Raw genomic sequence first — 14,615 nt, forward strand, 5'->3', positions numbered from 1 at the left:
TGATATGCATTTGTGTACAGAATACACATAACATGTGAGGGCACAGACCCCTATAGTCACCCTGTAAAGGTGTGTTTTTGTTTTCCACTCCTCACTAAGAAAGTTTGTTGGAGAGGGAAGAACATTGTATGTTGTTTTGATTGTGAAGCTCAAGCCTCTGAACTCAACTCACACTTGCACAGAAAGACCTGAATTGCACAACATGGGGCTACCCTGGAGAAAGATCTTTAGTAATAGAAATGTACTTAAATGAAAGTCACATGTACAGTAAATATAAAGTAAAATGGGACCTAAAATAGAACCTTGAGGTACACCACTGGTAACTTGAGCCCTGGATGATGAGAAGTAAGTAAGAGTGTAGGTCTAGTAGACCTCCAGGATGATCAGGTCAGCAGGTCTTTGGAGTATTAAAAAAGAGTTTTCACTCTCAATGACACTTTGAATTAGATAATATCTATGTGATTGATGAACTGACGTAGACAATACAAAACTGTATGTAGGAGATGTTTTGACTTCTCCTGCTTTGAGTCCAGAGATGGTCATCACCTGCCTGACGTCAGAAGAATGTGTTCTACCCTGCAAGTTCAACTCCGATGGTAAAGGCGTGAGAGTGATGTGGTTCAAGAAGAAGGCGGTGGTGAGTTGCACCCGTTACGGGGACACGAGCTTTGTAGTGGGACACAACTCCCCAGCAGACAAGTACAAGGATCGAACGGACCTGTATGCAGACAAGGTTCTTGAAGGCAATGCCACACTTGTGCTGAGGAACATCACACCTCACGACGAGGGAAAGTACTTCTGCATTACCTACTTGCAGGAGCGAACTGATGAGTCCGCGACCGTGTCCCTGGTGGTGAGAGGTAAAAACTGTAAAACCAGTCTTCAGCAGACACAGGCTAGTGTTGTTCACTGTTTTGCAGCTCCAGTCGATGACGTCTACATGGACATCATCAACAACACGGTCATGTGCAGAGCCAAAGGAATATACCCCTCACCTGTGCTCACCTGGTCTACCGATCCACTGACAGACAGTAATGTTCTACGCAACAAGACTGAGGTGCGAAGAAACAGTTATGGCTTCTACTCCATCGAGAGTTCTCTGCGGACGATAAACAACGACAGCATGAACCAGACGTACATTTGCACCGTGACCAGCGACATCAACCAACGGACCGTCCATCTCAAGGAGGAAGGTACTGGAGCTCTTCTCCATCGGCTCCACTAAAAGTATCTGTATTACGTGACTTATGTGCTGTGTTTGTACAAAGAGTCACATTACTGAAGCAGCAAGTGACTGAAGCGACTGTTACGTGATGCAGAAGCTTTTAGTGGAACCTCTTTGTTGGACTGATGTGAAGTCTGAACTCTCGCTGCCGTCCCAGCATGGATCCAGGCCCTGTCTGGCAACAATGTCAACATCCCCTGCAGTCTTCCCTACATTACTCCCGCCAACTTCAACGTCACATGGTGGTTCCGCGGCACAGAGCCCATCTTGTCTGCCAACGTCACTGGAGCCAAGATCCAGATGAGGTTCTGGAACGACTGGAGCTTTCATGTGTACGACAGCCGGGCAGCGACTCGGACCCTGACGCTACGCAACATCACCACTCACCACCATGGCACTTATACGTGTGAGGTGACCACATCCAATGACACCTTCCTCACCACTTCCAGAGTTACTATCAATGACGGTAGGAGCTCCTCTTCTCCCTCAATTCCAGGGTAGAAATCAGGGACACATTTTCGGAAAAATCAATCATATTTAAACTAGAAAACATTTTTGAATGTTTTTTTTAACACAAAACAAAGCCAAATGTAAAGAAACCATTTAAAAAAAAAGCTTATATTCATAAAAAGAAAGTTTCTAATTTGTCAAGATTTGAACTTAACTTAACATTTGTCTATTTTCATTAAAAAAAAGTTTCCTTTCTGATTATTAATGTGGGTATTGAGTTAATATTCAAACCCACATTAATATTAAAAGAAATGTCTGGAGGTGCGATTTAAACATCTCAATGTTGTCTCCTGCAGACACTGGGCTGATGGCCATCATTCCCGCCCTGGTCCTGGGTATCCTCCTGATCCTGTCCTACTGCATTCTGGCCTTCCTGATCGTGAAAAGTAAATCAGAACGCAAAGGTTAGTGACCTCATTTGAAATGGTCACATAACAATTCCTTTTAGAATGTAGGTCTGCGGTCCAGTGATGATCTTCTCAACATGTTTGTTTCAGTAAATATTTCTCCTGATAGATTTGATCGCAGACCACTGACTCGCCATATCAGCCCTGAAACAAGTCAGAGTTGTCAGAGACACAAACGTTTGTCCACGATGTCCAACACAGATTCAGGGACAAACGTCACATCTAATGAAATAAAACTATTATAAAAAATAAACGTAAGGGCAATGTGTGAAGGGCCAACGTAAAGGTCTAACACAAAGGCCTAACAGAAGACTCACACATAATGCTCAAGTTGAGTCATGCTTGAAGGTCATCTAAAAAAGGTCACATGTAGTGTAGCTGGGTCATGACTAGTACGTTGTAATTGATCATATCTGTCATGATGTCACACACGTTATTGTCATGTCAGAGAAAAGTTTAACTCATTCCAAACTTCCTTTGATGCAGTCAGACCTGCGAGACAGCAGAATTCATCCAAAGACGTGGGAGAAAACGAGGGGTTCATGTGTGACGTAACAAAAGGAGAAAAAAATCAACAACAAGGACAGAACAGTGATTAATAGTGTGTGTGTTGTATTTAGTGTGTATGAGATTGAGATGAGATTGCGTGTGTCTTTGGGGAGAAATGAAAATAAAAAGTTTAGTGTGTGATTGTTTGAGTGAGTGTAGCAGTTGCTGTTGAGAACGTGTTGATCAGCCAGTGCAGTGAATGATGCCATTGTCTCTTTTGTTTTTGTTGCAAACTTGCGATTTTGTGTTTTTCCCTCCTTGTGGGATGCACACCGTGAGGTGACAATGATTAGTCTGATGCACGCTGTGATGTCGCCATCAAGACATGCACGTGAGCCTTTCCACAGGAGGATCACTGTTTACTCTGTTCCTTCACTTTAACACCTGTGAAAACTCTGGAATTGTGTTTGAACTAAAATAAAAAATAAAAGTGACTTATTTTACGATGTATTATGTTTGCATAAACCACGTGGTACTTAAACATCGTCTTTCTTGCCTTTCATTCGTGTTGTTTTGTCTAAATCCACAGATAATATAAAACATACCACATATTATATATATATTAAGATCTTTTGGTTTATAAGGTTATTTTCCTTTAGTACACAAATATACATAATATAAATAATGAAGAATAAAGTCTGACTTTCTTGGTCCATGTCTATGTTTGTTTATTTTTCTTCTCCTTGTGTGTGGTTGGGCCAACGATTGAGCTGATGAGTCACAGGTCCAGAGATGGACCTTCATCTCCACACTGACACACCACCTCATCAAATGGTATTCACTCTTTATTTCTAGAAAACTTCTTCAAACAGCAAAGCAAGTTCACAAATACACACAAATGTAAGCAGGTGTTGCCTGAACCTGAGTGAGGACGTGGGATTATGGCTGCGAGGAGTTTGAAAACATCTTGATGCTCAGAAGATCCCACAAGCTTCTGGACTGTTCCGGGTTGAGCCAGGGCTCAAACTGTGTGTACAAGTGTGTGCGTTTATGGATGTGTAATCACACAAGGCGAGCGTTGTCCTCCATGTAGTCGTGTGGGTCTCCGGGGAAGGGCATTGGCGGTGGGTAGTTGCACAGCCCCGTGAGGAAGATGATGATGGTGCCGAAGAGCATGACCGGAGTGACTAGGAAGAGACAGAGACGGTCCACGGTGCGAGCGATTCCACTCCAGTTGTCCTTCTCCTGCGTGAGAAGAGTCACAGAAGGTGAGTGGACAACAGTCTGACAAGCAACAATCACAGTGCCGCCTAGTGGTGCAAAGAAGTAAGTTTATTTGAAGGATACTACAAGAAGTCGTAACTGACAGTTTGTTTCTCCTAATGATGTAAACACTAAGTTATGTTATTATTGTGGAGATTATATTCTATAACACATGAGGTCAGAGGTCAAAGAGAGACTCAGATCATGTGACTTCATGCTGTTCCGAGGACAACAACTAACCAGGTCTGAGGGCCGACATATGGCCCAGCAGGACTTGTCTCACCTCGTTGTAGTCGTTCTTGTTGCGCATGTGTTTGATGATGTAGTTAGCGCCATCTACTGCCGGCTTGATTTCACCGAACAGCTGGTCAGTAACACCCCCGTCCTCCTGTAGTGCTTTCACTGATGGCAGGAAAAAGGTAATCCTCATCATTATCATCACCATCATCATCATTATCTACTCACCGGCAGCATGTGTGGGTCGAGCCATCAGTCCATGTCTCACTGACTGTTTCTCGAACATCAGGTCGCTGCGGGACTTAATGCTGTAGTACTGTTCAGCTGAAGCGATGTAGCCCACAGAGCTGGAGCGTCGCTGCAGCGCTCCGGCCCACTGAGGCTCCTCCTCCTCTGGACGAGACATCCGCAGCAGACGGGGCAGCCACTCAAGAAACACCTGCAGGTGACACGCCACGACTGGAATCTACCATTTTTTTCAAGAACCACAGAATGCAACCATGAAACCCTTCCAGGAACATGACCTATACTGATCGGGAAAGCTTCATCTCCTCTGCGCCCCAGACTCTTATAAGGTCTCCCAGACTCCTGTGATATTTAGAATCTCGTTAGGTTCTCCAAAATGTTGTGAGGTTCCCCAGATTCTTGTGAGGTTCCTCAGAATCTCTTGAGGTTCTCCAGAATCTTGTGAGATTCCTAAAAATCTCGTGAGGCTACCCAGAGTCTTGTGAGGTCTCTTTAGAATCTCGTTAGGTTCACCAAAATATTGCGAGGTTCCCCAGAATCTTGTGAGGTTCCTCAGAATCTTGTGAGATTCCTAAAAATCTTGTGAGGCTACCCAGAGTCTTCGGAGGTCTCTTTAGAATATCGTTAGGTTCACCAAAATCTTGCGAGGTTCCCCAGATTCTTGTGAGGTTCCTCAGAATCTCTTGAGGTTCTCCAAAATCTTGTGAGATTCCCCAAAATCTCGTGAGGCTACCCAGAGTCTTGTGAGGTCTCTTTAGAATCTCGTTAGATCACCAAAATCTTGCGAGGTTCCCCAGAATCTCTTGAGGTTCTCCAGAATCTTGTGAGACTCTTGTGTGGTCCCTTAGACTCTCATTGGGTTCCTTAGACTCTTGTGAGGTTCCCCAGATTCTCTTGAGGATGCTTAGACTGCCCAAGACTCTTGTGAGGTTCCCCAGATTCTCTTGAGGCTGCTTAGACTGCCCAAGACTCTTGTGAGGTTCCTCAGAATCTCTTGAGGCTGCTTAGACTGCCCAAGACTCTTGTGAGGTTCCTCAGATTATTGTGAGATTGTTCAGGTTTATGTGTGGTTCTTTAAACTGGTGTTAAGTTCTTCAGACTCCTGTGAGATGCTTAAGAATCACGTGACACTCTAAGGAAGAACTTTTCTTCATTTTAAGACAAGTGCTCAAACAAATGAGTGATTGACACACGGTTTAGTCTGAGCCACTCCATGGTTGCCCCCCAGTCAGATGTTAAAGAGAAGTCTGGACTTCCTGCACCTGCCCAAGTCTGCGTCCGTGTGTGTGTGTGTGTGTGTGTGTGTGTGATGTTTTTACCCTCTTTGTCCACTGAGACATGACGTGAGTGCTTGGGGACCTGAAGTGAAGGTTGAGCACGACCACACAGTTCAGGACCACCACAGTGACCAGAACCATGATGAACACCAGGTACCTGAAGACACAGAGTCATTGAGTCAGTGACTCATTGAGTCATTGAGCCAGTGAGTGATTGAGTCTTACTTGACGATGAGCGGGACTGATAAGGACGTCTCGGGCAGTCTCTGTGAGATCAGCAGCAAGAAAACAGACTGAGCCAGCAGGACGGAGATGGACAAGGTCATCTTCTCACCACCTTCACACAGACACACACACACACATACAAGCTGGTGAGGCTTGTGGTCCAACAGATCTGCAGGCCACTCTAAAGTTGAAGGTCCTGCTGAGGTACAAAAGAGTGTGTGTGTGTGTGTGTGTGTGTGTGTGTGTGTGTGTGTGTGTGTGTGTGTGTGTGTGTGTGTGTGTGTGGCAGCACTGACTGTCGGCGGGCAGGTAGTACACGAGCGAGGCCAGGAAGGAGATGAGCACACAGGGGATGATGATGTTGACGATGTAGAACAGCGGCTTCCTCTTGATGGTGAGATAGAAGGTGATGTCCTGGTGCTTGTTGCTCTCCATGGGGATGTGCTTGTAGGTGTTTCTCTTGGCAGGTCGGTGGATCACTTCCCACTCCCCGTTCTCTGGAGGAACAACTGACATCAGCGCGAGGAGTGTTTCTAGAGAGTGTGTTAAGGAGAGAGAGAGTAAGTGTGTGTGTGTAGGAGTGTGTGACAGACCGGTCCAGCTAGCAGGGTCAATGATGATCCACTCCACGGTGATCTTGCTGTTGCCCTCTCCATCCTCCTTCAGCAGCATCCGGATCTCTCTGGAGTTGTAGGTCAGCGAGCTGGAACACAGAAGCAGGCGGTCTTCACCACAGCGGTGTGTGTGTGTGCGACCGGAGTGTGTGTTTTGAAGAAGCGAAGGATTCCTACGTGAACTTGAGCGTGCAGTTCTGCCAGTCGAAAGGAAAGTAGTTGACGTTGATGGAGCAGGACGACCGGAAGATGGCCGGGGGGAGCCAGTAGCACAGACCGTCGGGGTCCACCAGGACGTTGCTGTAGTAGGCCACCTTGAACTGGGCGTCGTTGCTGACACACGGGACATATGTGTGAGTTTTTGTGGGATGGATTTGGTCAATTCTTCGACTCACTTGTTCTCCAAGACGATCTCCGGCAGCCACACCATGCTGGGAGGCAGTCGCAGCATATCCACGCTGTCGTACTCGGACAGGTTCCAGGTCAGACGGTGGTCCGTCCACGTCTGTCACACACACACGGGTTTATTCTGCCGTCTATGTGAGTGGAATCAAAACCTGTGTGTGCTTGAACTCACGTGCTCGATCCAAACATTGGTCAGAAGTGTCTCGTCTTTTTCTTTCTATCAAAGAAAACTAGTTTAGGCATTGATTATCTTTCTCTCACACACTCTCACACTCAACCAGTCTTTTTCTACCCCTCTCTCTTTCCATCTTTCTCTCACACACTCTCTCGCTCAACCCGTCTTTTTCTACCACTCTCTCTTTCCATCTTTCTCTCACACACTCTCTCGCTCTACCAGTCTTTTTCTACCACTCTCTCTTTCCATCTTTCTTTCACACACTCTCTCACTCAACCCGTCTTTTTGTACCACTCTCTCTTTCCATCTTTCTCTCACACACTCTCTCGCTCTACCAGTCTTTTTCTACCACTCTCTCTTTCCATCTTTCTCTCACACACTCTCTCACTCTACCAGTCTTTTTCTACCACTCTCTCTTTCCATCTTTCTCTCACACACTCTCTCACTCAACCAGTCTTTTTCTACAACTCTCTCTTTCCATCTTTCTCTCACACACTCTCTCACTCTACCAGTCTTTTTCTACCTCTCTCCCTTTCTATCTTTCTCTCACACACTCTCTCACTCTATCCGTCTTTTTCTACCACTCTCTCTTTCCATCTTTCTCCCACACACTCTCTTACTCTACCAGTCTTTTTCTACCACTCTCCCTTTCTATCTTTCTCTCACACACTCTCTCACTCTACCAGTCACTCTTTCCATCTTTCTCTCACACACTCTCACACTCTACCAGTCTTTTTCTACCACTCTCTCTTTCCATCTTTCTCCCACACACTCTCTCACTCTACCAGTCTCTCTTTCCATCTTTCTCTCACACACTCTCACACTCTACCAGTCTTTTTCTACCACTCTCTCTTTCCATCTTTCTCTCACACACTCTCTCACTCTACCAGTCTTTTTCTACCACTCTCTCTTTCCATCCTTCTCCCACACACTCTCTCACTCTACCAGTCTTTTTCTACAACTCTCTCTTTCCATCTTTCTCTCACACACTCTCACACTCTACCAGTCTTTTTCTACCACTCTCCCTTTCCATCTTTCTCTCACACACTCTCACACTCAACCCGTCTTTTTCTGATAGTTCCTTCCCTTCGTCACGTTCAGCTGGGTGGAGTCCATGGAGCAGCGACAGTAGAGGAGTAATTGAAGTAAATCTGCTAGCAAACATGTAAACAACACATGTTTCCACCATAACTGGCTTCATTTTACAGTAAACAACTGGAAAAAATGTATTAAATGACAGTTTGTGCATTAAGACAGTGACCTTCAGCAAGATAAGGGAGCTGACTCAGCATGCAGGAGAATGCGCTCACTGACTCATATAGAAAACAGGTATTGTCTGGCTGCGTCCAGCAACAAATGAACAAACTGTTTGTATTCAAATGTGTCGTCATCTGAATTATGGAATAAAAAGCCAGCGAGGAGAGAGGTTCTTCAGTGGTTTGGGACGAGCCGTGCCAAGCGGGACTCCACTCCTTGTTGGTGGTAAAAACTGGATTCTGACTCTATTTGTTATTCTAACGCTTGTCTCTGTTTTCATTCCGATTGTCAATCAGAAATACCCATAATTCAATTAATCATAATGTAGACAAGAATGAAGGGTACATTTAAATTTAGATCAACAATTCACAACCATTAACATAATATGGATTAATCCTGTTTATTCCCAACCAATTTAACTAAATGTAATCTAATGTTTTGTATAACTTGCTGGAACATCCACTCACCTCTGTTATTTTCAGGACAGATTAATGAATCTGCGTATTGTTCGCATTAACAGGGCGATAATATGAATTGAAACGTACATTTCCATTAGCAACAGCCTTGATATAAGTGAATTCTTGAATTCACACGAGCACTCAACATGGTCTGGAGCAGGTGAGGATTTTGTAGGTGGCTATAAAAAAAAATCAGATTCACTAAATGTTTGATGAATGCCATCCTGTACATTTCCAGTTAATGTTAGTTAACTCTTCATGAATAAGAGCCGGAATATGGAGGATGTGTGGCACGGGCATGGCTAACTCTTAAACTAAGTTCAGCCACGGTGGCCATACCACTGAAGGAGCTGCAGAAGGAAAGAGATGAGTGGATTTGGGCAGAGCCACAGGAAACAGCTTTCTGGAATCTAAAGTCTTAAGCTCTGTAGAAGTGCTTGCTCAGTATTCTAATTTAGCATACACAAGATGCACAACTGTAACTGAGCTCTATTTGCAGGCCCGTCCTAAGCACGAGATCTTCATCTTAAGAAAAAGGTAAGTGCAGTGTGTAGTTTGTCATCTCCAAGCTGCATAAAAGGCAGAAGGATATAAGGAAAATTGGTCAATAGACAAACTATTTGTAAAGATTAGGAAACATTGTGAGTCAGGCTGGGCAGAAAAATGCTGGTTAAACCCAGACATACAATTTTGTTGGCAACATGAAAAAAAAAAGAGAAAACCTCTTTCATGTTTGCATAAAGGTCACCAGAGCATGTCAAAATGCAGGGCCACAGTTAAAGAGGCCGTATGATGGCCAGACATGTCAGTTGCAATATACTTTTCCTGACCATCCTTAGCAGAAGGTCAGCATGGGTGTTTTTGACTGGTCGAAGAAAAAGTATATTCATATTGTTGATTTATTTTCGAGATACATTGAGATAGCCAAACTCAAACAAATGTCAGCATAGGTCACTATTAAAGCAGTCAACAGGCCAACAAGAAGGGGGAGCGCGCTGTTCAGACCATCAAGGATTTTGGGGTTCAACACCTTCTCATGGGGATAAACCTGTGCAGCCAAACTGGTCTTAAGTGTCTGTACTTGGATTTGTTTGGAACAAATGATGTGGACGGGAAACATCAGCAAACTGAGAGCCAGACGAATAGAAACAGAAAGTCTGGATTATAACCAAAGTAACCACCTGCTAATCCTTCCAGATCTAATGTGCTAGAGACTGGTTTGTTTAAGACGAATCTTATTTTTAGATTCATTGCACTCATTGTGAATGCATGCATATATGCACATGTTTAATAGGCTGTTATATCTGTTGATAGATATGGGAGTTTATTCAATGTAAAAGAAAATAGATTAGGAATGTTTAAACTGATCTAAGCTCTTAAAAGATCAGCACGACTCTAGCTGAATGGAGGAGGCGTAGCGGAAAACTACTTTTTAAATCAGTGTCACTGATCAACCAGTTTTTCCAGTTTCTGATTATACTTAACGTTTCACTTTCTGCCCGTCCAGTCAGTCATCTCCGTGTCAGAGTGTTCATCCCGTGTTTGGACAGTCTGGAACAATGGGGAATCACAGAGCGCTTCTACTGCTTGGGCTGCTGGTGTGTTGCTTCTTTCTGTCGACAGGTGAAGGTGAGTCGACTGAGTGTGGGCTGTGACACAAGTGGAGGTTTGATGACATTGTGAAAACTGCTACAAAAGATCCCTTAGAAGTTTGGCATTATTTCCCATCACACAATGTAGATCAAGATGCTGGTTACTTTAAAAACAAGTAATAATCAAAGTTTCTCCTGAGTTTATGCTTGTGCACTTGACCAAACCTTCCTCCGGAATGTGACAGTTCAGGAACAAACTCCACTTCCTGTTTTGGAATGAAAACTATTTTTAAAATCCACTCATGTATTTGCAAACATGGGTATGATAATTGTTGATCAATAATGATTGAGAACATGAATCTGTGCAAATCCCCTCACTTAGGTTTAAGTTAATTTTTTAACGTAGGTAGATTAGTTTTGCAGTCAAAGACATGACAAAATACATCAAGTTGCAGGCCTGGAGGACAAAAGTAATGAATACAAATAGGTGAAAAAATACATGCCAGCTCTCCCCAATACTTTCAGCGGGAATACCAAGAAAAAAAAGGATAAACAATTTGTTATTGAGGTTTTATCAATATCATAAAAAAAGGCCATAAAAAAGGTCAGACCAAAAGTCAGGAGTTCAACACACGCAAAAAAAATGAAGGCAACAAAAACAACAATTGAGTTATGGTTAGATATTTTTTCTTCTATCAAACTTACTATCACTGAGTCGTTGACATACTTTATTATGGCTCTGTTGTCATAGTTGCTTTGATATGCATTTGTGTACAGAATACACATAACATGTGAGGGCACAGACCCCTATAGTCACCCTGTAAAGGTGTGTTTTTGTTTTCCACTCCTCACTAAGAAAGTTTGTTCGAGAGGGAAGAACATTGTATGTTGTTTTGATTGTGAAGCTCAAGCCTCTGAACTCAACTCACACTTGCACAGAAAGACCTGAATTGCACAACATGGGGCTACCCTGGAGAAAAATCTTTAGTAATAGAAATGTACTTAAATGAAAGTCACATGTACAGTAAATATAAAGTAAAATGGGACCTAAAATAGAACCTTGAGGTACACCACTGGTAACTTGAGCCCTGGATGATGAGAAGTAAGTAAGAGTGTAGGTCTAGTAGACCTCCAGGATGATCAGGTCAGCAGGTCTTTGGAGTATTAAAAAAGAGTTTTCACTCTCAATGACACTTTGAATTAGATAATATCTATGTGATTGATGAACTGACGTAGACAATACAAAACTGTATGTAGGAGATGTTTTGACTTCTCCTGCTTTGAGTCCAGAGATGGTCATCACCTGCCTGACGTCAGAAGAATGTGTTCTACCCTGCAAGTTCAACTCCGATGGTAAAGGCGTGAGAGTGATGTGGTTCAAGAAGAAGGCGGTGGTGAGTTGCACCCGTTACGGGGACACGAGCTTTGTAGTGGGACACAACTCCCCAGCAGACAAGTACAAGGATCGAACGGACCTGTATGCAGACAAGGTTCTTTTTTTTTTTTTTTTTTTTTTTTAGAATCCCTTATTAGTCCCGCGAGGGGAAATTCTTGAAGGCAATGCCACACTTGTGCTGAGGAACATCACACCTCACGACGAGGGAAAGTACTTCTGCATTACCTACTTGCAGGAGCGAACTGATGAGTCCGCAACCGTGTCCCTGGTGGTGAGAGGTAAAAACTGTAAAACCAGTCTTCAGCAGACACAGGCTAGTGTTGTTCACTGTTTTGCAGCTCCAGTCGATGACGTCTACATGGACATCATCAACAACACGGTCAGGTGCAGAGCCGAAGGAATATACCCGTCACCTGTGCTCACCTGGTCTACCGATCCGCTGACAGACAGTAATGTTCTACGCAACAAGACTGAGGTGCGAAGAAACAGTTATGGCTTCTACTCCATCGAGAGTTCTCTGCGGACGATAAACAACAACAGCATGAACCAGACGTACATTTGCACCGTGACCAGCGACATCAACCAACGGACCGTCCATCTCAAGGAGGAAGGTACTGGAGCTCTTCTCCATCGGCTCCACTAAAAGTATCTGTATTACGTGACTTATGTGCTGTGTTTGTACAAAGAGTCACATTACTGAAGCAGCAAGTGACTGAAGCGACTGTTACGTGATGCAGAAGCTTTTAGTGGAACCTCTTTGTTGGACTGATGTGAAGTCTGAACTCTCGCTGCCGTCCCAGCATGGATCCAGGCCCTGTCTGGCAACAATGTCAACATCCCCTGCAGTCTTCCCTACATTACTCCCGCCAACTTCAACGTCACATGGTGGTTCCGCGGCACAGAGCCCATCTTGTCTGCCAACGTCACTGGAGCCAAGATCCAGATGAGGTTCTGGAACGACTGGAGCTTTCATGTGTACGACAGCCGGGCAGCGACTCGGACCCTGAGGCTACGCAACCTCACCACTCACCACCATGGCACTTATACGTGTGAGGTGACCACATCCAATGACACCTTCCTCACCACTTCCAGAGTTACTATCAATGACGGTAGGAGCTCCTCTTCTCCCTCAATTCCAGGGTAGAAATCAGGGACACATTTTCGGAAAAATCAATCATATTTAAACTAGAAAACATTTTTGAATGTTTTTTTTAACACAAAACAAAGCCAAATGTAAAGAAACCATTTTAAAAAAAAGCTTATATTCATAAAAAGAAAGTTTCTAATTTGTCAAGATTTGAACTTAACTTAACATTTGTCTATTTTCATTAAAAAAAAGTTTCCTTTCTGATTATTAATGTGGGTATTGAGTTAATATTCAAACCCACATTAATATTAAAAGAAATGTCCGGAGGTGCGATTTAAACATCTCAATGTTGTCTCCTGCAGACACTGGGCTGATGCCCATCATTCCCGCCCTGGTCCTGGGTATCCTCCTGATCCTGTCCTACTGCATTCTGGCCTTCCTGATCATGAAAAGTAAGTCAGATCCCAAAGTTTAGTGACCTCATTTGAAATGGTCACATAACAATTCCTTTTAGAATGTAGGTCTGCGGTCCAGTGATGATCTTCTCAACATGTTTGTTTCAGTAAATATTTCTCCTGATAGATTTGATCGCAGACCACTGACTCGCCATATCAGCCCTGAAACAAGTCAGAGTTGTCAGAGACACAAACGTTTGTCCACGATGTCCAACACAGATTCAGGGACAAACGTCACATCTAATGAAATAAAACTATTATAAAAAATAAACGTAAGGGCAATGTGTGAAGGGCCAACGTAAAGGTCTAACACAAAGGCCTAACAGAAGACTCACACATAATGCTCAAGTTGAGTCATGCTTGAAGGTCATCTAAAAAAGGTCACATGTAGTGTAGCTGGGTCATGACTAGTACGTTGTAATTGATCATATCTGTTGTGATGTCACACACGTTATTGTCATGTCAGAGAAAGGTTTAACTCATTCAAAACTTTCTTTGATGCAGTCAGACCTGCGGGACAGCAGAATTCATCCAAAGACGTGGGAGAAAACGAGCGGATCACAGTAACAGAAGGAGAAACAAATCAACAACAAGGACAGAACAGTGATTAATAGTGTGTGTGTTGTATTTAGTGTGTATGAGATTGAGATGAGATTGCGTGTGTCTTTGGGGAGAAATGAAAATAAAAAGTTTAGTGTGTGATTGTTTGAGTGAGTGTAGCAGTTGCTGTTGAGAACGTGTTGATCAGCCAGTGCAGTGAATGATGCCATTGTCTCTTTTGTTTTTGTTGCAAACTTGCGATTTTGTGTTTTTCCCTCCTTGTGGGATGCACACCGTGAGGTGACAATGATTAGTCTGATGCACGCTGTGATGTCGCCATCAAGACATGCACGTGAGCCTTTCCACAGGAGGATCACTGTTTACTCTGTTCCTTCACTTTAACACCTGTGAAAACTCTGGAATTGTGTTTGAACTAAAATAAAAAATAAAAGTGACTTATTTTACGATGTATTATGTTTGCATAAACCACGTGGTACTTAAACATCGTCTTTCTTGCCTTTCATTCGTGTTGTTTTGTCTAAATCCACAGATAATATAAAACATACCACATTTTATTTATATTAAGATCTTTTGGTTTATAAGGTTATTTTCCTTTAGTACACAAATATACATAATATAAATAATGAAGAATAAAGTCTGACTTTCTTGGTCCATGTCTATGTTTGTTTATTTTTCTTCTCCTTGTGTGTGGTTGGGCCAACGATTGAGCTGATGAGTCACAGGTCCAGAAATGGAC

At 43.4% G+C, this 14,615-nt stretch overlaps 2 protein-coding genes across 2 annotated transcripts; one reads left to right on the forward strand and one right to left on the reverse strand.

Annotated features, from left to right (window-relative positions):
- Positions 1 to 3,463: 3,463 nt before the first annotated feature.
- On the reverse strand, positions 3,464 to 7,208 carry LOC148082217 (acetylcholine receptor subunit delta-like). Its single transcript, XM_087789344.1, has 10 exons — positions 7,071 to 7,208; positions 6,889 to 6,998; positions 6,671 to 6,826; positions 6,473 to 6,582; positions 6,176 to 6,376; positions 5,880 to 5,991; positions 5,697 to 5,811; positions 4,360 to 4,570; positions 4,178 to 4,296; positions 3,464 to 3,876 (listed from the first exon to the last, which is right to left on the reverse strand). The coding sequence occupies exons 2-10, from the start codon at positions 6,942 to 6,944 to the stop codon at positions 3,694 to 3,696; spliced, it is 1,263 nt and encodes a 420-aa protein (XP_087645470.1). The 5' UTR covers positions 6,945 to 6,998; positions 7,071 to 7,208; the 3' UTR covers positions 3,464 to 3,693.
- A 3,053-nt stretch (positions 7,209 to 10,261) lies between these two features.
- On the forward strand, positions 10,262 to 14,528 carry LOC148082218 (uncharacterized). The gene is made up of 7 exons (XM_087789345.1): positions 10,262 to 10,417; positions 11,671 to 11,774; positions 11,901 to 12,054; positions 12,115 to 12,387; positions 12,577 to 12,885; positions 13,226 to 13,315; positions 13,823 to 14,528. Exons 1-7 carry the CDS (start codon positions 10,348 to 10,350, stop codon positions 13,927 to 13,929), a joined length of 1,107 nt encoding a protein of 368 aa, XP_087645471.1. The 5' UTR covers positions 10,262 to 10,347; the 3' UTR covers positions 13,930 to 14,528.
- The last annotated feature ends 87 nt before the right edge of the window (positions 14,529 to 14,615 follow it).

The sequence above is a fragment of the Callionymus lyra genome, chromosome 4 (genome assembly GCF_982586985.1).
Source record: "Callionymus lyra chromosome 4, fCalLyr1.hap1.1, whole genome shotgun sequence".
Taxonomy (NCBI): domain Eukaryota; kingdom Metazoa; phylum Chordata; class Actinopteri; order Syngnathiformes; family Callionymidae; genus Callionymus; species Callionymus lyra.

Bases quoted from the DNA above. Each gene is read 5' to 3' on its own strand.
- LOC148082217 (XM_087789344.1), bottom strand. From the start codon at position 6,944: ATGCTGCGACTGCCTCCCAGCATGGTGTGGCTGCCGGAGATCGTCTTG. The intron at 6,377-6,472 runs GTCTGTCACACA...TTGTTCCTCCAG, and splicing joins TGACCCTGCTAGCTGGACCG to AGAACGGGGAGTGGGAAGTG. The intron at 4,297-4,359 runs GTGAGTAGATAA...TCCTGCCATCAG, and splicing joins TCGACCCACACATGCTGCCG to TGAAAGCACTACAGGAGGAC.
- LOC148082218 (XM_087789345.1), top strand. From the start codon at position 10,348: ATGGGGAATCACAGAGCGCTTCTACTGCTTGGGCTGCTGGTGTGTTGC. The intron at 12,055-12,114 runs GTAAAAACTGTA...ACTGTTTTGCAG, and splicing joins CGTGTCCCTGGTGGTGAGAG to CTCCAGTCGATGACGTCTAC. The intron at 13,316-13,822 runs GTAAGTCAGATC...TCTTTGATGCAG, and splicing joins GGCCTTCCTGATCATGAAAA to TCAGACCTGCGGGACAGCAG.